We start from the raw sequence: 22,329 nt of genomic DNA, 5'->3' as shown, positions 1-22,329 counted from the left end.
AATGAATGAATGAATGAACGAATGAATGTGGGCGCTGATGCCCTCAGCTTGTTGATGTACATGAATGACTAATACTTCGGTTTATTAAGTATAGAACAGGTAAAGGTGTAACTCGATGGTAATGGATGTAGTAGGGGCGCTATGTGTATGTGCTAAGTTGTGGAGGATATACTATATACTATGAGGCTTGGGACGCCGACGCCAACTCGGCGTTCATGATCTTGATGCGCGCCATCACCTTGATAGCAACATCCTTCTTACCAGCACCAACCAGCTTCTTGGCCAGTATCTTATCCTGCAGGACGGCATTCTCCAGCTGTTTAGTGTAGGCCTCAATGGTGAGCATGCCAGAGGACACCTGGGTTTCCAGTACCATCATCTTGATCTCCAATGCCTGTTTCCTATCGATCAACTCTGGTGTTGGTTTGGTTGCCACCTGTGGAATGAGTACAGCAAGCATCGACTCCATAACATCGTTTGAAACGATCCTGTCGAGGCTATCCCATTCTTCCTCCTCCTCTTCCTCGCCAGTTGCCTCTGTTGGTGTCGATTCTGCGGGCTTTGGTGTTGGAGATGGAGTTGCGGCAACAGGTGTCTTTGTTGTTGATGTGGTAGTGGTGGTCGAAGTTGGCGTATGTACTTCTGCCGCTGTTGGCTTGGTTGGTGTGGTGGTAGGTGGCGTATGTACAGGTGATATCCTCTCTGGTTGTTGTGGCGTCGTGGAGGTTGCAGTTGGTGAGGTTGTGTGTGAAGTTGATGGTGTAGTTGTTGTTGGGGTGGCTGGTGTTGTTGGCGCAGCGACGGCAGTCACATCAACATTCTGTAATGGTCCATCGAGAACCAGTATCCTTTCAGACTTCTTGATATATTCCTTCGATGCGATTGGGGTCCTCATTCTGATGGCCACCTCAACATAGCCGCCCAGCTCCTTCTTTGAGCCATCCTTCATGATTGGGAACTTGGTGTTGATCTCGCAGCGGTCCAGCAGGTCAGCCAGCTTGACCTCGCACTTGCCCACGACCGTCTTCATAAAGAACATCTTTGACGAGTTGATGGTGAGCACCAGCTTCTTCTTCTCGACGATGCGCTGGAAGGACTTCTTCTTCTCAATCTCGATGACTGTCTTGAAGGAGTAGTCCTTGCCCGTGGCGCTGTTTGAAGAGGCCGTCGTGAACTTTTGCGGCTCCTCAGACGAGGGATATGGGAACTCGGTGGTGATGTACGAGTCGAGTGTGCCAAGACTCTTGGGAAACTCGTACTTGCCAATGATGAACTCGATCTGGTTCTCCTTGAGATGGCCCTGGATGACCTCTGTCTGCGTGACCCTCTCCTCAAAGTGGAATGGTGGAGGTGACACGCCCGCCTTGTTACACACCCTAATCTGCTCAAGCACAGCATTGACTCCACGTATCTCCTTTACAATCATCAATGATTTCTCCAACTCGCCATTGTTCTTTAGTCTCTGTTGGTAGTGTGCACATGTCAAGATGTTAGCGAGGTTGTATTGGCGAGCAAGGTTAACTTTGTACTTACAATTGCTTCCTGTGCCATGCTGTTGTGTTTCTTGGTGTACTCTGCTTCGAACAACTCCCATGTATGAGCCCTCTCGAGTCGATCGACCTCTTCACGTGAGAGCACTGGCACAGGGGGCTTGACCACTTGAGCAACAGGCGCAACTGTTGGCTTGGGTGATGTGGTCTTGGTTGTTGTTGTTGTTGTAGTGGCAACAGGAGCAGACCTTTGAGAGGGTGCTGGTGCTTGGAGATCGGGAGGTAGTGATCGAATGTCTGATTATCATGATTGTTAGTAAGGGTCACATGCACTACACCCATGAGAGGATACTCACCAACAGGAATACCTTGGTTCAGTTCTTTCACTGCTTCCTCTATCTGTCTGGCAGCTTTCATGTACTTCAATGCCAACTCTCTGTTATCCTTGTTGGCCAGTGCAGTCTTCTTGTATGCAACAACACGTTGCTCTAGAATTGGGATCATAGCTTGGAAGTCATCTTCACCGCCATCATGCATGTCATTGTCATCGTCGTCACCAGAGTCCATCTCACCCATCTCACGTCGCAAAGCAAGTTCCTCCTCTTCCTCTGGTGTCAATGCTTTGGCGGGCTTCTTTGATTGTTGCTGTTGCTGTTGCTGTTGAGGTGATGGACGCATTGGAGAGGGTGCAGAGGCAGCATTTGGTGCAGGGGTAGGCTTTGGCCTCTCAAGTGTCGATCCACTCTCGATAGTACCCAATTGAGCCAATAGTTCAGGATCATTCATATCATCCTCTGTCAAAGATATATCGTCCTCCTTTATCTCATTCTTCATCATCTTATCAATCTGTGACATATCGATATCTTGTAACAGATCATTCTGTCCTGATCTTAATTGTTCCTCAAATGCATCGACCTCTATTATTATGTTGATATTGATATTGATCAATATTGTTAGGTTGTGTCCATCACGCTGAAGACATTGTTTGATTGATTGATTGATTGAGTGTACCTACCATCTTTCTTCTTGTTCTTGTCTTTCTTACTTCCAAACATTGTTGTTGTTGTTGTTGTTGTTGCTGTTGCTGTTGAACATACACTACTACTACTCGTTGTTCACAATGTTATTATATATGTATATATATGTATATGTATAAGTATGTACACTTGATTAATAAAGACATCCACCCACAAGTGAGTCAATCAAATATTCAGAATGAGAATTCAAACAATGTTCCACCTTTATTTTTAATTTATGGTTCCAGTGTTGTCATCTTGAGATCACCTTGTTTGGCTCTCTTAGCTCTCCTGCGAGACTTGGTCACTAGTACAATCACTGTAATGATGATACCAACACCAATAAGTACTCCTACAACTATTAATCCTATATATATATAAAAGAGGCCGCTCATATCACTATCATTCTTATCATGTCCATTGTCTTTGCAGCTACTCCAATTTGAAAATGATTTAGGACTGCTTAGCATTGAGAATGTTGTACTGACAGTGCATCGATTACATTGTGTCTTAATGTTGATGCCAAATAGTGATGCGGACGATGTTGAGTTGATTAGTTCATTGAATGATGGTGTTGGTACTCCATCTGTGAGGGCAGCAGTTGGGAATCTTGCAAAGAGTTGATCACTGACAACATCACGGAAGTATATCATGTTGCCAATAGTGTCATTGCCCATTATGAACTGTCTTCCACACACAATATCGTGGTAGTAGGTGAAGTTTGATACTGTTGAGGTATTCTTAAAGACGACCACTCTGAGACTGTTGGAGTTTGATTGATAAGACCATCCTTCAATGTTCACATTCATATCAACTGATGATTGAACGTTGGCTAATCCGTACCTGTCTAATTGTTCATTATCTTGAACAAGGACGCTAACATTCAAGTTACTTGGACTAGCATTCTCCAATGTGTACAGCCTTGATGTAACAACATTGGGAATTGATGTCTGGTTTGACAATATCCATTTGTTTGTTAACAATTCCTTGACAACAATGTTATCTTGATCCAATTCTTGAATCGCTACAATATCAATATTACTTGGAGAACTATAATATTCAAATGAGAATGAAGTTGAGGGACTTGAGGTATTATGAATGATATTTGTACGGGAGAGTACCTCACCGTCACAATATGGTCCGCCCCATAGTGGATCACAATGGCAGAGTCCATGTACACATTTACCATGGCCAGAACATAAATTGTATAAACCAGATGGTGCATAACAACTATCTGATATAAATTGTGGGTCTTTATATAATGATATTAGTACTAGTACTAATAATTTAATCCAACTTGATATCCTAGATACATACATATGGCCAGTCTATCCTTGGAGTAGTAGGACATGTTTGAATTGATAGTAATGTTCAGGTCAGCATATCCTTGGAAGATATTAGACGAGACAGAACATATCAAGGTTGTTGAGTTTAAAAAATTGACAATACAATTAATTCCATCAATATGAACATTGGATTGATCGATCAATGGAGTATCTCCAAAGTATCCATTCAAGGTAACAGTGTTACTAGCATTAGTAATATATGAATATGAAGTTATTAGAATAGAATTATTATTATTGTTATTAAATGAATAAACTCCATTGTTATAATAACAGAATATAAGGAATAAAATAATAAATGTATGTTTAGAATTAAAATTCATGGTTGTTGTAGTAGTAGTAGTAGTAATAATAAGTAAGTAATAATGATATTTGTATACTTGAATTATGATCTTACTCATTCTATTTATAAATAAATTTTTGATGGAGACCGGTCAATTTCATCGCTTTGAAACCTAAGAAACGCGCAGATATTTGTACCGACACTGACAACCATCAGAAAATGGGGTCCATCCCATCGAGGTAAAGGGATTCATAACATTCACAACGTTACATTGATCATTTGCAAATAAATAACTTATATATTTAAATATAATATACTTAAGACTGCACAACAACAACAACCACAACACCTCGTTTTGGACAATAATATTACAATTTTGTTCAAGTAGTGATGAACATCAATATTGTAATAGAATGGTCCTCAAGGAGGCTGTTAAGTGATGTGGGTGAAGTTGTTGATTGTCCCAAGTATAAGTATATATATAGTAATAGTAATATAGGAAAAGATAGAGTTTGTTAACTATAGTTAGTTAGATAGTTAGAAAGTTAGATAGTTATAAGATAGTTAGGTAGTTATTCGTTGTTCGATAGGAAGTTAGAGTTGTAGTGAAGTGTCTTTTGAAAATGATTGAACCGGTTGAATATTTATAAGGATCAAGGTGACTGGAATGGCGATTGTGATTCTTAATTGACATGTTGGATGGAAGGGAGCCCTCAAACCAGGTACAACACACCACCTTGAACGTGTGAAGTTGTAGTCGTTGGTTAGTGGGTGGGTGGCGTGTCGTGTCGTGTCGTCAATCAATCAATCAAACAAACAATCATTCATTCACACCACTACCCCCTTCATCCTCTACTGCTGTCTGATCACTGATCAATGTCTGTCCTGGTGTGTGTGTAGGTGAGAGTGAATGTTAAAAGAGGAACCAATCAATCAATCGGGGTGTGAAGTTGATGATAAGATATTGTCAACCATCACAGAGATATCAAATATCAAAGTATTCTCTCGTATATTTGCAACCTATTCCAACTGCACATTCACACTAAATGATGTCTCTGACAATGATTAGATTGGTAGGTGGTGTGTGTTTGACATCCATTCACTTCCTCCATGCAGTAAGTGTCAACACCCCCCTTCCTTCTTTATTGTCTTGGTCGTCGTCGTTGTCGCCGTCAACAGCACCATACAGATAGAGTGAGGAGAGGTGAGGAAAGGTAAGGTAAGGTAGGGTAGAGTAACACAATGGTGAGGGTGATGGTATTGGCAATTGTTTTGGCGATCAATTGTCAGTGATCCCCACCACCTCCACAACCCCTCTACCTGCGACGTTTGTCTCACTCTTTCCTTCCTTCACATCACCACCACAATTCATTCATTTGTTCATTCTAATTTACACTCAAGTAAGTAGTACTACTATTATTACAATGTCAATCCTACATGACAGCTGTCATGTCAATGCTGTTAATGTGTTGACAGGTTGATGTAGATAGCATTGAAACCACACAGTGTTGTTGTTTGATTGATTGACATGTTATAAATAATATTAATAATTGTTGTTGGCATTATTTATAATATCATTCACTTTGTTTGATTTATTGATTGAATGATACCATTACATTCTTCACATTGTTATACAAGTCTGTTTAAATACAACCACCAACTTTACACAGACCATCCACAATGTGTCGGTGGCAATGATGTCATCACATTGGTATACTTAGATGTTTCTGTCCAACTTTGGATAAGATGATGACAATAATGATTTGTATTATACAACTTTAACAAAGTTAGTAAAATAGATATTAATGTAATATTATCTAATTTATTCTTTATTATTATTATTTCAATTTTGGAGTACTTTCATTGATTTCATTATAAGATCAATCCAGAGTTCTAGAACTTCGACGATGATAATTAAATATTAAATAATTTGATTTTAGTTTGAAGTTCGTTTTTTTAAAAATGGTCGTTTTGAGAGAGAGGCGCAATAAATTGGGGTGTTGATGTTGTTAGCCGGCATTTACTTTTACTGTTACAGATACATTATTTAAATACATACATACACATATATACACATATTTCAATTATGTCTGCCAAGGAGGAACCAACCGCAAAGCAAGAGGGAGCACAGCCAAACGCTGCTGCCGCCGGAGCACAAGACGAGCAGATCAATTTGAGAGTACAAAACCATGTATGTATTGTATTGTGTTGTTGTGTGTACACATTAAACCTGTTGTTAGACTGTGGCTGTTGCTACGTTGCTACTGTTGCTGCTGTTGCTGCTGTAGCTGTGGTTTGGCAATCTGAAGTTCACAACTACATACATCTACACACGCTCATACTGACGCTCATTCAAACCATACATATGTAGGATGGCGCAGAGGTCTTCTTCAAGATTAAGCGTGGAACTCCACTCCGCAAGCTGATGGATGCCTACTGCCTGAGACAATCAATCAACCCAAACTCAATTAGATTCTTATATGATGGACAGAGACTCCAACCTGAGAGATCCCCAAAAGAGGTATGAGCAAGGGATAGAGAGCGAGCGATAGTGAGAGTGAGAGTGAGAGTGAGGATGAATGAGGAATTATACAGGAATAGTACAACTAACTCTTCAATCACATAACGTTACTACTACCTACAACTCACAGTACGACATGGACAACAATGATATAATCGACATTGTCATTGAGCAACAAGGTGGTTCATTCTAAAGGACTTGATATCATTCAGTGTGGCGGCAGTGTCATTACATTCCTCTTTTCTTTTCTTTTATCGATGTTATAATCATCAACGTGGAATAAATCTCGAATGATCAATGGTCTTAGGAACCTCAATATCATCATCCTCCCCAGAGCACTTGTCGACCATCTCCAACAACAACAACAACAGCCTAACACACCAACAACTTGATTGAATGATTGATACCATGGTATCAAACACATCTTTATTAATACCCTCACACACAGATTGATGGAGCGAACAAGTTGCATTAGACGGGCGTCGCCCAACCAACCTTCCCCAATACATGTATTAGCAGTGTCTCTCGAACGGCTTGGAATACAAAGTGGATGTTCTGTGTGTCGATGGCGCAAGTGAAGTGCGGGAAGATCATCTGCGTGTTGTGGCACTGATCCAAGAACATCTTCTTGATGAACGTTGACCCGCTCTCAAAGCTCAAGCCGCCCTTGTACGCGGGGAAGTGCTCGCCCAGATCGATTCGCTGCACCTTCTCACGGAACAGATCGACCTTGTTGAAGAACAATATGAATGCCGTGCTGCTGAACCAATGACTGTTGATGATCTCGTCAAACAGCAGCAGCGACTCCTTCATGCGACTCTGTGTCTCGTCTTCGCGCAGCGACTGGTCGTACTCGCTGATCGCCACACAAAAGATGACGGCTGTCACCGAGTCGAAGCAATGTATCCACTTCCTTCGCTCGCTCCTCTGTCCGCCCACGTCCAACATACGAAACTCGATATCGTTAAACTTGAAGTTGGCTTCCTGTATACCCGTCGTTCGTACTCTGGATCTCAGGACATCGTCCTGATTAGGTATATAGTCCTCATTTGAGAATCTTGCAATGTGTTGGAAGAAGCTGGATTGATGAATGTCAGTGAGTGATTGATCACAATATCATACTCCAAGTGAGTACATACTATGCAGCTGAATCATTGAGTTGATATTCCTTATCTCTCAGCTCGTACATTGATTGAATGTTCTCGTCCAACCATAGTGCTTTGATATCATTGGCCACTTCGGCATTCCATGAGTTTCCACCTGGCGTGATCTTGGCAATTCTGTCAAAGGACTCTTGATTCTCTGGTTTAGGTGCCAATTCATTCTTAATGGCATGCATCACCAACACCTTCATCTGACTGATGCAATTGCCATATATGATATATCTGTACTCCAATCGCTCCTCGGTWAGAGAATCCCCCACCATCTTGTATAATCTTCATTTGTTTGAATATCGTTGACTTGCCAGATTCTCCCGGACCAAGTAATAATAACTTTATCTCACTCTTTGCCTGATATCCATCTTTCCTCAGATGTTGATCTATATTCCTACTATTCTTCTCCTCTACAGTTAATACACATCCCATTATTATTATATGTATAAATATGTGAATGTATTATCTTTTTTATCTCTTTGTAATTATAAGTAGTTTGGAAATCTCCAATTAATCATGTGATTGAATGATTGTTTGATTGATTGACTGAGTACTCTAGATCACACATCCACATCTAACATCAGTATACAATCAATCATTCATTACCTCACCTAACTAACCCTGATCAGTAGTATTGTTTGAGATGATGGGTGTTATTACCCTCCGTAGTCATGACAGGAAAGGTGTATAGATGGATGGATGGCAAGGTATAGCATGATGTGGTATTATTGGATACAACAACACTTTGGATGTAAGTACCCCATCCAAACAACTTGTTCTTCCTGATCATCATCATTGGAGTGCGTATAATTGGTGAGTAAGAGCATTGTTTGTGTGTGTGTGTATTGTGGTGTGTTGATCAACAACAAGTGTTCGTGTGGTGATCAGTGAGAAAGAGTTGATGATCAATTCCATCTGATATGAATAAGGTCCTAATTAATTAATTAATTAATATAAATTGTTTATTATTTTTTTATTCAAGAGTTGGCAAAGAACTCCTTGAGGTTATTTGATTTAGAGTCGTCTGTTTCCATCAATCGTTGATAGAGGTGAAGTACAAGTGTTGGATGTCGTTGTTCAAAGTATTGGAATACATGTTCCTGTGATGTGAAGAATGTCGATGTCTTGCTGTTGTCTGTGTATAGTTGATGATGATGGAGTTTTGTGTTCCTGATGCATCGAACAAGGTCCTTCACATTGTTGAAGTTATATTGTGTCTCTGTGTTATGAATGGTTGCGTCAGATATTGCTCGATCACATGGAATGGCTTATACACATACCTTGATTGAGTTGATCCAAGAGTTTGGAATCGATTGACATGTTCCATGATTGACGAAGGAATCTTTGTTTATCGATTGTTATGTTGAGGAAAGTGTGTGGTTGATTCTGGACGGTCTGTGACACTCGGATGATGAATGATTGTCTCTTGTTGATGTCCCAGAAGAATGGATGATTGATCACACTGGTGATTGATGGTCGAGTAGACGGATCATGTGATATCATTTGTGTGATGAGGTCGGTGGCACATGGTTGATCAGTGAGTTGTTGGATGTCGAACTGATCAAATATTATCTTTGACACTCTTAGAGGGAGATTGTCACCGAATGGATGACCACCATCAGTGAGGATGTAATACATCAAACATCCAAGTGAGAAGATATCGACAGAGTTGGTCTTTCGCTGGTTGTTGATGACCTCAGCTGGGAAATAGCCACCTTGACCACTTGGAGCATGAGTGAATGCGAATGATGTCTCAACGGACATCTTGCTCAGTCCCATGTCAGTGATGAACAGGTGGTTGTCTTTGAACAGGATGTTGCGAGGATTGAGATCGTTGTGGATGAACTTATCATTGTGTAGGAATCGAACACCATTGATGATATCATTGATCAATGTCTGTTTGTTCAATGATTGGAATCGATCCTTGTGAGACTCCACCAGTTCTTGAAGTGACATCTCACACAGTGACGTCGCGAGGTAGACAAAGTGATCGTCCTCCTCCATTCCAAAGAATCTCACCAAGTTGTCTGTGGCACTGGAGAGTGCTGTCAGTTGAATGAGGATGTTCACCTCCTTATCGATGAGTGTGTTGAATCCTTTGTTCATCTGTTTGATTGCCACAGGCACCTTGTCACACCACACACCCTTGTACACCAGAGTACCATTGCTTCCACGTCCAATGATCATCTTCCTGCTGAACTTGAACTTGCCCACTGTACTCTCATACTTCTCCAATGACAATGGTTCGGGAATAGCAGGTGACTGTTGCAATTGTGATGGTGGTGGTGCGCTTGCTGTTGTGGCAGGAGGTGGATTCTGTGATTGAACATGTACATCGGATATGGACATTGACTCAATGTTATTGCTGTCCAATGGTTGAGTGTGATCCACTAGTGGAGGTGATTGTGATTGTGACTTCTGTTTGGTCTTGGCACTCTTCTTCTTCTTCTTTGACGTTGATTTGGAAGAAGCCTTTCCACCTCCACCGCGACCCACGAACATCTCCAGATCTGACACATATGATCTGATCATCTTCTGATCCTCTGGGCTGCGACGCTCGATTAGTTTCTCGGAATATCTCGTGATCCACTTCAAGCCATAGGTAGTGAGAAGATGTTTGATCAAGTCCAATTCTCCAGTAATCATGAAGATGTCCAATAGTGAGACACGATCACATGGCAACTCGGTGATTGTCTTAAACCAGGTCTCAGATTTCTTTTTGAACAAGGGCATCTCGTTACTCCATACGAACCACTGATTCAATTCGATGACCATCTTGTCCACTGGCGGCAGTCCTGGCACCTTGAGCATCATCACTGCCAAATCTTCCAACTTTGCTCCAAACATCAGACTGACGAATGGTATCTTGGTGCCATGAACGTAGAGTGGCCATGATGAGTCCTTGAACCTCAGCTCACTCACAATACTACACCTTGGTCCGAAGCGTGATGTACATATAAAGTTGATGAGTGACTTATCGCAGACATGGTGTTGGCCGAGTTGATTGTTCAATTGGTACGCTCGCAGCACCATATTGTAGACACTCTCACCATCGGATGAGGTGATGATCATCTCCAATGCACTGCAACAATCGGGTGCCTCATGATTGTGTGGCTCGCGTGTCTCCAGGGTGATTCCGGCGGTCTTGCACCATGCCAGCAGAGTGTACCGTCCATTGATGATACACAGGTCCYTCAATCGTGGGTAGATGAGGAGTGTTTCCATTGAGCCCCAATGCCAGCCTTTGCAACAGAGTTGTTCAACTTGATCCAAAGTCCTTCTTGATGGGCACCATGACGTTGTGCGCCAATGACCATAGGGGCTTGGCCGCCGGGTTGTATTCAAAGTAATGTTCGTAGTTCTCAAAGTAATTCTCGATACATCTGCTTGATCTCGAGTACCTCAGCATGATGTCCAGTGGTGTTGGGAATGGCTCATCAAAATGGAGCTCCACATATGGAAAGAGGAGGTCGATGTTGTCAGCGAGGACCAGAATTGTGTCAAGTGTCATGGGAATTCTGGGATTTGAATCCAACTCGTACTGAGGATAGTGCGCCGCCATATCAGGTTTGTCCCGTATTGCTTGGACCAAGGGGGGCACTTTGATTGGTCGCTTCATCGACCTCAGTTGTGGTCGCACAATGAGCATGTTGTAGGCACAGGCATGGGCTGATTTGTTGTCGCTATCGTGTTCAGATTTGTTGTTGTGAAAGCACAGCCATTTGAGTGCCTGAAACAATGTTTCATTGGGGATTGTATGGTATGCCATCATGTAAAATAAGAAATACATTGTTGGTGGTGTCAACTCCTCATCATGGCTATATATGGCAAGGTGAGCCTGCCTTGATGGCGACAACTTTAGGAAGTTACGAATAAATGTGTTCCTAATCTTCACAATCTTTGGATATGCACTGTGATTGATTGATTGATTGAGTGAGGTGAGTGGAATTGTTCTATATGATGGATGGTTGGATAAGATGATTGATCAAATCATACTTACAAGATGAATGGGTAACCAATCAAACTTCTTTGGATCCTTCCAAATGCCTTGCTGTATGAGACAATGTTGGAGTTGGCTGATTGTATACCCGAGCATTTTGCACGTGAGTCGGTGTATGTGGTCTTGCCACAGAGAAAGTCTGATCCAAAGTTGTCCACAAGTTGACTAATGTCATTATCATTATCATTATCGTCATTGAACTGGCAATGTTTGGAAATGAAACGGTAGTCATCCTCCTCATCACCTTCGTACAACTGATTGTACAAGAACACATGACCATCGGGCAACAACAGCTTTCCTGTCACCTTGTCTTTGAATGGCATCTCGGGATGCTCGCTGATGAGCAGGTCATAGTCGAGTCGGAATCCAAACGGTTGGTGCTCAATATCGTCAGTCTTGACGAATATTGGTCGATTGACGGGAATTGGAATGAATTGGTGGCGACGAAGGATCACCTCTTCATCTCGAACTTGTATTTCGCGACTGATTGATACCCTTCGTATCCTGAATGTTTTGTTGAAATTCTTCGAGTTGATTGAATAGCAGCAGTCTGATGAGGTATCGATTGTCTTTTCACCTCTCTCTTTCAGGTCCATTTCTAATGTTGTCATGTCCATGAAGGCTTGCATCGTGCCCTTTGTCGTGATCTCGTTGATAAAGTCCTCGCTAGACACCTCTGTAACTGTGTAGTTGGCGTATTTGGCAAATCTGCTACTTGTGTCATTGAATTGGAATGTCGTGTCCGGGTAGCAACCATAGAGGAAGTAGTGTCCCGGCAGTGATGGATGCACCATCGTATCTCTGGGCCTTGGTCGAACACAAACTAATATCATTTCTTCAAACTCACGAAACGACATTTGGACTGCCTTTAGCTGATATATCAAGAATGTCATTCTTATGTTGGAGATCCTATGTATGTATGTATTTGTTATATATCTTGGTGTGAATGAATACACAAGTGATCATTTGATCAATCACTTCCCAAGTGTGATCAGGATGGGGTGAGTCAAGAGAGTGTGTGAACTTCAATCACATCTTGTCAGTGCCATCACTTTATTGGATCAGGACGAGGTAGACACAACAAAGTAGTCCTTGAGATTGTCTGATTGGGCATCATCAGTGTTGATGAACCTGCGATAGAGTTGGACGATCAATGTTGGATGTCGTTGTTCAAAGTATTGGAATGCTGATTGTTGTGAATCAAAGAATAATGTCTTCTTCTGAGCATCCTTGAACAGTTGATGATGGTGTTGTGTCGTGTTCCTGATGCATCGAATCAAGTCCTTCGCACTATTATAGTTATATTGTGACTCTGTTGTCGTTTAGTGATGAATCAATATATGAGTTAGAATCGAGTTATTTGAATAGTTGTTTGAGCGAGTAGACACATACCATGTTGGTCAAGCAGCCTGGAATCGATGGACTTGTTCCATTGATTGGCATTGACCTTGTTGAGGTATGAGTGTGGTTGGTCCTGGATGGTCTGGAACACACAGGTAATGAACATGATCCTCTTTTTGATGTCCCAGAAGAATGGATGATTGAACACCATGTTGATCGTTGGTCGTGTCGTTGGATCATGTGATATCATTTGTGTGATGAGGTCGGTGGCACATGGTTGATCAGTGAGTTGTTGAATGTCAAACTCATTGTGATGTATCTTTGATGCTCTGAGATGGAAGTTGTCACCGAAAGGATGACCACCATCAGCGAGGATGTAATACATCAAACATCCAAGTGCAAAGATATCGACAGAGTTGGTCTTGCGTTGATTGTTGATGACCTCTGCTGGGAAGTAACCACCTTGACCACTTGGAGCATGAGTGAATGCGAATGATGTCTCAACGGACATCTTGCTCAGTCCCATGTCAGTGATGAACAGGTGATCGTCTTTGAGCAGGATGTTGCGAGGATTGAGATCGTTGTGGATGATGTTGTTTTTGTGCAGGAATCGAACACCGTTGATGATGTCATTGATCAATGTCTGTTTGTTCAATGATTGGAATCGATCCTTGTGCGCCTCCACCAACTCTTGAAGTGACATCTCACACAGTGATGTCGCCAAGTAGGTGTAGTCCTCAGTCTCCTCCATTCCAAGGAATTTCACCAAGTTGTCTTTGTCATTGGACTTGGTCAGCTCCATCAGTGTGTCCACCTCTTTATCGATGAGTGTGTTGAATCCTTTGCGCATCTCCTTGACAGCCACGGGCACCTTGTCACACCACACACCCTTGTACACCAGAGTGCCATGGCTTCCACGTCCAATGATCATCTTCCTGCTGAACTTGAACTTGCCAACTGTCCTCTCGTATTGCTCAATCTGCAGTTGCTCTGCCTTGGTCTCGAGTTGTGATGGCTGATTGTGAGGTGGACCATCATTCTTGATCTCATTTGACTGTGATTGTTTCTTCTTCTTCTTGTTCTTGTTCTTGTTCTTGCTCTTTGACTTCTGTTTGTTTGATGATGGTCCTAATAATGAGTCCATTGATTTGATGTCTGCGACCATTGCCTTGATCTCCTCCTGCTCAATTGGTGGTCGCAGCTTGATGAGTGACTCTGTCTGTTTGGTGACCATTTGTACACCATATTTGGAAATGATGTACTTGATAACATCCAATCTCCCAGCCAACATATATACATCGAGCAGACTGCCTTGTTGTTGTTCGGTCTTTGGTTGAGTTATGAAGTTAATGTGTTGATTGAACCATGCATTCCATTGGGGCATGTTAATGGTGAGCTTGTCGACTGGCGGGAGACCTGGCTGATTGAGAAGTGCTTCTATGATGGTTGGAGTACACTTGATGAGAATTGATACAAATGGTAGCTTGGTACTTGTGAAGAGTGGCCATGATGAGTCCTTGAATCTCATGTTGAGCAACTCATTCGTCAAACCATGCTCATTGATCCACTTTACCAACACCATGTCGCAAATATGATGACTGGCTGATGGGTAGAACTCTTGGTATTCCTTCAAAGTTGTAGGGGTGGCTCCAGAGATGACCATCTCCAGCGGGCTGCATAGGTTGGGGAGGTCAGGAGCATGTGGTATTCGATCTTGCCAAGTGATGCTGACTGTCTTCATCCAGGCCAGCAGGCCCAGCTTGCCAGTGTAGATGCATATGTCATCCATGCTTGGGTAGTGTGGAATGGACGAGTTGAACCCGTTGAGCTTCCTGCACTTGGCCAGCACGGGAACGAATCGTCGGATCTCCTTGTTGGACACAAGGACGTTGTGACCGAACCACCATAATGGCCTTGACTGAAGGTTGCGCTCAAAGTAGTGCGGGTCATTGTTGAGGAGGTAGTCGACACATCGTGTATACCTCGTGAACATCAGAATATTGTCCAATGTTGATGGGTATGTCTTGTCCACATCAATGTCATGTGAGTACACCAACTTGAACATCTGGATGTTATCAATGATACCAGCAATCGCGGCCAGTGTGAGTCCACATGCAGGTCGGTAGAGTGATTGGAATGGTTCCAGTATCTTGGGTAGCTCTTGACATGTGAACAGTCGACTGGTGTGCATCCTAAGTTGTGGTCGGACACAGAGTATCGTTCGGATATTGCTTACATCCTGTTGGGACATCTTGTTCTCGAAGCACACCCATTTGATCAATTGGTAGACCTCCTCATCGGTGATCGTTGAAAACATCATCAAGTGAATGATGACATTCAATCTTTGTTTGAGTAGACTTGACACAATATGTATCAGTAAGTATACCTTGAACTCTGTCTTGAATGCACAAATCATACTCAATGATCCATATAACATTCCTTTCGAGTATGGACAAGAACTATGAATAAATGAATGAATGAATGGTCAGCATATTGAAGAGAGGTTAGTGATGATATATTACATACAATGAGAAGTGATCATAGGCGGTCAGGGAGCCTGAGAGCATGAGGGTATATATCCCATTGAGCTCCAGTGCACGCACGGGTATTTTACAATATGCATAAGGATCGGTGTAGTTGCACTTGCCAATGATGATATCTGAACAGATCTCATCCATCTCTGGACCAAAGAATGAGGTGTCTTCAAAGATCAAGGGGAACTCCTTCATCTTGGTCCACCATTGGTCATCTTCATTCATGTTTGCCGCCTTGTCACAGTCCAATGGCGACAGTTTGAAATACACCTGGCCACAGGGAACCGTGAGCCGTCCATGCGAGTCACGAAGTGATTCATGCTCATCAATCTTGTGTACTAAAGTGTGATTGGTTTGGAATCCATATGGCTGATCATACTCCGACTCGGACTTGAGGAACATAGGTCGTTCAACATCCATTCGAGCAATATCGGGCCATTCAGTTGGCGCCATCTGTTCATATGTCTTGACGCCAGAGTATGTCCGTCTTTCAAGCAACAAGTCCACCAACTCATAGTAGTACTCCTTATCCTTGCTGTTGTTGAGGCTGTCGGTGCTCCACACAGTCCTGTCAATGAGTGCTTGTAGCGTGGCATTGGTTGTTATCTCAGAGATAAAGTCTGATTGTGATACCTGGGTCACTGAGTAGTTGAGTGTGTCTGGGAAGTTGAACTTGGTGCATGTGAAGCAGCCGTAGAGGAAGTAATGTCCAGCTGGCAATGATGGATGGACCATCATCTTGTGTGGCACTGGGAATACATGCTTCTGAACAACCTGTCTGAGCTGTGATGTTGTCAATGGCTCTGCCTTCAACAAGTATATCAAGAATGACATCTAGTCATCGGGCAGGTAGATAGTTGGCCATTGTTATTATTTGTTTATATATATAAATATTTGTTTGGAATGATCACTCTCACTCATTCAATCAGTTCTAAACTGTTGATCATCACCAGATCTGATCATGGAAATATCTTTCCAACTTTTCACAAACGAACTTCGATCATTTCCACTTATCTGTCGTGACAACATTGTTATAGCTCTTAATACGTGTGACGTCGATCGACGGCCTTCATGTCATATGTAACATTCTTTATTTCATTGATTGATTGAGTGTGTGAAATAATATTTGGAATAGTTCCATTTAACAATTTTATAAAGTTATGATGATGTAAGTTAACTTTACATAATCTAATATCTAATCTTTTTCAACGTGATTGATAACCTTGATCAGACCGACACGACGATGTTTGATCACTCGTCGTGTGGTTGAAGAAGATATTACATTTTTGTAGATTGACCACTTGGTATCAGTGTCGTTTGAACAGTCGATGAGATTAGTGATCATGATTCGATCGTTTTTTTCTATTCTTAGTACTTCCAAGGCCTTATTGGGGTAATTGCCAATGATCAAACAGTATCTCATGTTCATTAATTATCACATTACTGTTGATCGCCCAATGATGTCACATGATGGGGTTGGGTTGGACAGGGTTTGGCAAGCCTTGATAGATTGTGTTTGTGAGTATGTGTCATCAAAGGGGCGTGCCACTAACTCCTTGATCATAATGATAAATTGGAAAGTGTAATTTGATTGATTGATCATTCAACATACATATCAAACAAATAATAATAATAATATAATTATGTCTTTAACAGTTGATAATCCAAAGAACTTTGATGAATGGATCAAGGTCACCCAGGAGTTGACCCAGATCATGATTGATGAGAAGGCCTTGGTGAACACTGGTCGTTTCCCTTACACCAGAGACAACTCCATGGATCACCAGGAGATGCTAAAGGTCCTTGTTGTTGGATTGGTCTCCAGTATCCCAGTGGTCGGTGAACCATTTGGTGTGGTCATCGATGCCATATGGTCCGACGCCCTCTCCCAAGGCAATGCCCCCGCCGTGCTTTACGATGGTTTCCGCACAATCACCACGAACATGATCAATGAGGCAGTCGAGAATGCTGACCTTGAGTCTTGTACCGCCGAGGTGGTTAAGATCACCACTGCCATGAAGGACTTCTTCCCCGTGTACAACAAGTGGTTGCTCAAGCCACACAAGAAAGCCCTTCGCGAGGCTTGTAAAGACCGTTTCTCCGCAGTCGAGTTGGCTGCCAACAGCGTTGTCAGCCAGGATGGTGCAGCTTTGCGCAAGGAAACCTACGGAGTCATCGAGTTGGGCATGTTCACCGTGGCCGCCACCACAGAGATCCTGCTGCTCAAAGAGGTCGTCAAGAATGGCAAGACATGGGGCTTCACCGCCATTGAGATGAAGGGCTACAAGGACAAGCTGGCCAGATACCCACGTGAGTTCACCGACTATGCCATCAGCACCTACAAGGATGGTGTCCAGTTGATCAAGGACCGTACGACCGAGAATGGACTGCCAGGCTGGATGGCCTTCAACAAGGTGCTCAAGTTCCGCTCGTACTGCGCTCGCTTCGTCTTTGACTATATGGACCTGTGGTCAGTCATGGACTCCAAGCTGTTCCCAGAAGGCACGTCCTACTTGAACCCACGCTACTGCTACCATGAACTGGTTGGAGTACCAGTGATTGAGAACAGTAGCGTATCATTGGGTGACGCCTCATACTACAGGTCGCTGACCTATGAGGCCATTGAGAAATGGTTCAACGACGCCAACAGAGACAAGTTCCAGAAGGAGCTCAAACAGATCAGGATCACGATCGACCTTCAGCACCCACCCGGTTGGCTCAAGTCCATCCAGACCACCTACCGCGATCCAGCCTACCCCAACGCCGAGCATGTTGAGGATGTAGTCGGTGCACATCCAGTTGAAACACACTCCAACGTCTACTCATTCCCACCTCATGCCGCCACCGAGACATTCAACTATGGCTTTGGCCTAGTGCCACGCGGCCTTGGCTTCAGTAACAGAGTGATTAGCCACACATTCCCTGTCGCCAATTTGAACCTTGGATACCCATGGCATGAGTAAGTGACCCGTGCCCTCCCTCATCCATCCATAAGGAATAGTTCCAGTACTAACTAATCAACTCATCACATTTAACAGGGGTACCTATAATGATTATTATGCCCAGATTGCTAGCAACTTGGACCCCAAATGGACTGCTTATGGCGTCCCAGCCACCATCCCCAATCACAAAATTGGTGTGATCGCTGGCCACACGACAAACTGGGAGATGGTGACCGATTTCTACTTGGACGATCCATTCCGCAACCCTATCGTTGTTAGAGCTGGTCTTGTTGATGCAATCCTCGTTGGAATGGTTCCATCATACGTATTCAATGAGAATGTGATCATGCCCAAGGTGTGCACAATGATCGCCGCCACCAAGCTGGCCTACAACTCGGGTGCCTCGTTTGCTCGTGACCATCTGATGCCCACCGTGCACTCAATGCGTGTGCCCAACGGATCGACCATCAACTACAGGTTCCAGCCATTTGACGACAAGACCAGGACCTTCATTCTGGGTGTGCGCTACTTCACCACAGCGGTAACTGGCACTGTCAAGCTCCAAGTGATCAACGGCACCAAGAAGAATGGCGAGATGTTTGGCGACTTTGATCTGGAGCAATGTGCTATGTCACCTGACAAGTCCACCGCCTACTACAACACACTCAAGGACAAGACCATCTTGATCACCTTGAAGCCAAAGGCCACAGCTCTAGCTGACCAGGACATATTTACATTCAAGGCTGTTGGAGGTGAGGTCTATGTCAATGCCATTGCCTTCTGGCCAGCCCCCACACTGCCACCTGCTAGGCCCACAGCACCCTCTGGAAAGACTGCACCAACCACAAAGGAAGTTACATCAGCCTAAGCATGTCAATGTTGATATTGTCGCGACCAAAACTGATGTTCATTAAACTAGTATTGTTGATTGTTTGAGTTACATGTACATGGTCAACATTCTGAAAGTATTAATGTTGTTGCTGACCAAGATGGCGTGGCCTATCATGTGATTGATTGATTGATCAACATGTTTTTTGGGGGGTCTGGATCTTGATTGACCAGCAGGAGAGAAGAATGATAATCATGTTCCAGGTCATTGATTATTATTCATAACTATTTATTTATATACAAATAATAATAATAATAATAATAATAATTATGTCTTTGACAATAACGAATCCAAAGAACTTTGAAGAGTGGATGACTGTCACTCAGGAGTTGACAAAGGTGATGATTGATGAGAAGGCCATGCCTGATCCAGGTCGTTTCCCTTACACTCAGGACAATTCAATCGATCATACAGAGATGCTGAAGTTATTGGTTGTTGGATTTGTATCCATGATACCAGAAGTTGGTGATGTTGTTGGTGTTGTAGTAGATGCCATATGGTCTGATGCTATTGCACAAGATAGTACACCTGCACTACTTTATGATGGATTCCGCACGATCACGAGGAACATGATCAATGAAGCACTGGAGAACGCTGATCTGGAGTCATGTACCGCAGAGATCAAGAAGATCACAACAGCAATGAAGAATTTCTTCCCAGTTTACAACCAGTGGCTGCTCAAACCTCACAAGAAGACTCTACGAGAGTCTTGCAAAGAACGTTTCTCCACTCTCGAGTTCATAGTGGACAGCATTGTCAGTGATGATGGTACTGAACTCCGCAAGTCAACCTATGGTGTTACCGAGTTGGGCATGTTCACAGTGGCCGCAACAACTGAGATCCTGCTGCTCCAGGAGGTGGTCAAGAACGGAAAGACATGGGGCTTCACCAATGTCGAGTTGAAGACGTACAAGGACAAGTTAGCCAAGTACCCTCGCGACTTCACGGACTATGCTATCAAGACCTACTACCATGGTGTCCAGTTGATCAAGTACCGTACAGCTGAGAACAAACTCTCTGGCTTCAACTCATTCAACAAGGTGCTCAAGTTCCGAACATTCTGTTCCCGATTCGTCTTTGATGTCATTGACCTATTGTCGACAATGGATACCAAATGGCACGTCATACCTCAACCCCCGCTTTTGTTACCAAGAGTTGGTCGGAGTGCCTGTCATACCAAATGACAAGGGTGTATCAATGGGAGACTCTGATTACTACAACACTTTGACATATGATGATTTGGACAAATGGTTCAATGATGTCACCAGGGACCAATACCAGAAGGAGCTCAAGAGCATCAAGATCACTCTAGATACCCAACATCCACCTGGCTTCCTCAAGTCCATCCAGACGACATACCGTGATCCAGCTTATGCCAACTCTGAGAGAGTTGAGGATGTAGTTGGTGACGACCCAATTCCGACCCATGCCAACACCTACACTTTCCTCCAGCATGCAACAACCGAGTCCTTCTCCTACCGCTTTGCGCTCATCCCCCGAGAACTCTACTTCAGTGGCAGCACCGTAGTGAGTGACAACTTCCCCATAGCCAGTCTAAACCTACCGAGCCCTATCATGAGTATGTGTCCGTCGCATCACTCAATCACTCAATTATCATACTAACAATCAATCAAATAGTGGAAGGTACAATGATTATTATGCCCAGATCGTTGGAAACAATGATCCATCACTCATTAGTTATGGAGTCCCAGCTACTATACCTAATCACAAGCTTGGTGTGATCGCTGGTCATACAACGAATTGGGAGACAGTGACCAACTATTACTTGAATGACTTTAACAGTCCTTCTATCCATCGTGATGGTGTACTTGATGCCATACTTATTGGAATGGTTCCATCCAACACTTTCAATGACAATTTCATCATGCCCAAGGTGTGCACGTTGATCGCCGCAACCAAGTTGTGCTCCAAGGTTGGCGCAGACTTTGCTCGTGACCATCTGATGCCCACTGTGCACTCGATGCATATTCCCAACGGATCGTCTATCAACTTTAGGTTCCAACCATTCGTCGACACGACAAGGACATTCATGTTGGGCGTGCGCTACTTCACCACGGCGGCAACTGGCACAGTCAAGCTACAAGTTGTGAACACGAGCAAGAAGGTTGGTCCAATACTTGGCGCATTTGAATTGGAGCAGTGTAGTCAATCTGATGACAAGTCCATCAACTACTACAACAAAATCAAGGATGAGACCATCATGATCACCTTGAAGCCAAAGGCCACTGCTGTAACTGACTTGACCGTCTATTCGTTCAAGGCTGTTGGAGGTGAGGTCTATGTCAACGCCATTGCCTTCTGGCCAACTGCTGTACAGCCACCTGCCGTGCCACCTATCAAGCCTCGCAAAGCTGTTCCAACTGCATGATGTAATGTATTCGCGACAACAAGATCTTGTCGAATGTGTGATTGATCATTTGGAATAGTTCCGTTAAATAATAAATATATAACTTTGATTGTGATAACCTTGAACAGACAGACACGACTGATCGTTTGGTCGAATGTTTAGCTCCACTTGGCCTCGAATGATATTATTATTTGTAGATTGGCCACTTTGAATCAGAGTTTGTTCGTGCCTTCGATGAGATTAGTGATCATGATTCGATGATCGAATCGTTTTTTCTATTTTTAGTCACCTCCAAGGCCCATTGAAGTATCACACTGTCAGGTGTCATTCCAGTTGATCGCCAAAAGATATCACTTAATGGGGTTGGGTTTGGGTTGGACATGTTAACATCATGATGGCCTGGCATACATTATCAATCAATTGTTCATTGTTTAACAAACACTTAATA

At 43.2% G+C, this 22,329-nt stretch overlaps 10 protein-coding genes across 10 annotated transcripts; 5 read left to right on the top strand and 5 right to left on the bottom strand.

Moving 5' to 3' along the window:
• Positions 1 to 178: 178 nt before the first annotated feature.
• Positions 179 to 2,545, bottom strand: SAMD00019534_033450 (hypothetical protein; the record flags this gene model as incomplete). The annotated part of the gene is made up of 4 exons (XM_012904237.1): positions 179 to 1,462; positions 1,534 to 1,787; positions 1,859 to 2,407; positions 2,506 to 2,545. 4 exons carry the CDS (start codon positions 2,543 to 2,545, stop codon positions 179 to 181), a joined length of 2,127 nt encoding a protein of 708 aa, XP_012759691.1.
• A 3,673-nt stretch (positions 2,546 to 6,218) lies between these two features.
• On the top strand, positions 6,219 to 6,846 carry SAMD00019534_033440 (hypothetical protein; the record flags this gene model as incomplete). The annotated part of the gene is made up of 3 exons (XM_012904236.1): positions 6,219 to 6,323; positions 6,504 to 6,653; positions 6,784 to 6,846. The coding sequence occupies 3 exons, from the start codon at positions 6,219 to 6,221 to the stop codon at positions 6,844 to 6,846; spliced, it is 318 nt and encodes a 105-aa protein (XP_012759690.1).
• Positions 6,847 to 7,127: 281 nt separating this feature from the next.
• SAMD00019534_033430 (hypothetical protein) lies at positions 7,128 to 8,079 on the bottom strand (the record flags this gene model as incomplete). Its single annotated transcript, XM_012904235.1, has 2 exons — positions 7,128 to 7,731; positions 7,793 to 8,079. Coding segments are annotated over 2 exons (891 nt in total), but the record flags the coding sequence as incomplete, so codon positions are not given.
• A 705-nt stretch (positions 8,080 to 8,784) lies between these two features.
• Positions 8,785 to 10,879, bottom strand: SAMD00019534_033420 (hypothetical protein; the record flags this gene model as incomplete). Its single annotated transcript, XM_012904234.1, has 2 exons — positions 8,785 to 8,942; positions 9,088 to 10,879. 2 exons carry the CDS (start codon positions 10,877 to 10,879, stop codon positions 8,785 to 8,787), a joined length of 1,950 nt encoding a protein of 649 aa, XP_012759688.1.
• A 187-nt stretch (positions 10,880 to 11,066) lies between these two features.
• Positions 11,067 to 12,601, bottom strand: SAMD00019534_033410 (hypothetical protein; the record flags this gene model as incomplete). Its single annotated transcript, XM_012904233.1, has 3 exons — positions 11,067 to 11,490; positions 11,596 to 11,718; positions 11,808 to 12,601. The coding sequence occupies 3 exons, from the start codon at positions 12,599 to 12,601 to the stop codon at positions 11,067 to 11,069; spliced, it is 1,341 nt and encodes a 446-aa protein (XP_012759687.1).
• A 267-nt stretch (positions 12,602 to 12,868) lies between these two features.
• Positions 12,869 to 16,516, bottom strand: SAMD00019534_033400 (hypothetical protein; the record flags this gene model as incomplete). Its single annotated transcript, XM_012904232.1, has 3 exons — positions 12,869 to 13,119; positions 13,200 to 15,607; positions 15,675 to 16,516. 3 exons carry the CDS (start codon positions 16,514 to 16,516, stop codon positions 12,869 to 12,871), a joined length of 3,501 nt encoding a protein of 1,166 aa, XP_012759686.1.
• Positions 16,517 to 17,325: 809 nt separating this feature from the next.
• On the top strand, positions 17,326 to 19,492 carry SAMD00019534_033390 (hypothetical protein; the record flags this gene model as incomplete). Its single annotated transcript, XM_012904231.1, has 2 exons — positions 17,326 to 18,641; positions 18,721 to 19,492. The coding sequence occupies 2 exons, from the start codon at positions 17,326 to 17,328 to the stop codon at positions 19,490 to 19,492; spliced, it is 2,088 nt and encodes a 695-aa protein (XP_012759685.1).
• A 290-nt stretch (positions 19,493 to 19,782) lies between these two features.
• SAMD00019534_033380 (hypothetical protein) lies at positions 19,783 to 20,697 on the top strand (the record flags this gene model as incomplete). Its single annotated transcript, XM_012904230.1, has 1 exon — positions 19,783 to 20,697. The coding sequence occupies one exon, from the start codon at positions 19,783 to 19,785 to the stop codon at positions 20,695 to 20,697; it is 915 nt and encodes a 304-aa protein (XP_012759684.1).
• Positions 20,698 to 20,710: 13 nt separating this feature from the next.
• SAMD00019534_033370 (hypothetical protein) lies at positions 20,711 to 21,255 on the top strand (the record flags this gene model as incomplete). Its single annotated transcript, XM_012904229.1, has 2 exons — positions 20,711 to 21,092; positions 21,152 to 21,255. 2 exons carry the CDS (start codon positions 20,711 to 20,713, stop codon positions 21,253 to 21,255), a joined length of 486 nt encoding a protein of 161 aa, XP_012759683.1.
• A 107-nt stretch (positions 21,256 to 21,362) lies between these two features.
• On the top strand, positions 21,363 to 21,902 carry SAMD00019534_033360 (hypothetical protein; the record flags this gene model as incomplete). The annotated part of the gene is made up of 1 exon (XM_012904228.1): positions 21,363 to 21,902. One exon carries the CDS (start codon positions 21,363 to 21,365, stop codon positions 21,900 to 21,902), a length of 540 nt encoding a protein of 179 aa, XP_012759682.1.
• Positions 21,903 to 22,329: the final 427 nt, after the last annotated feature.

This window comes from Acytostelium subglobosum, assembly GCF_000787575.1.
Source record: "Acytostelium subglobosum LB1 DNA, scaffold: scaffold6, whole genome shotgun sequence".
Classification (NCBI taxonomy): domain Eukaryota; phylum Evosea; class Eumycetozoa; order Acytosteliales; family Acytosteliaceae; genus Acytostelium; species Acytostelium subglobosum.
Note: the sequence above shows the minus strand (reverse complement) of the source record. Positions and strands in the feature narration are given on the sequence as shown.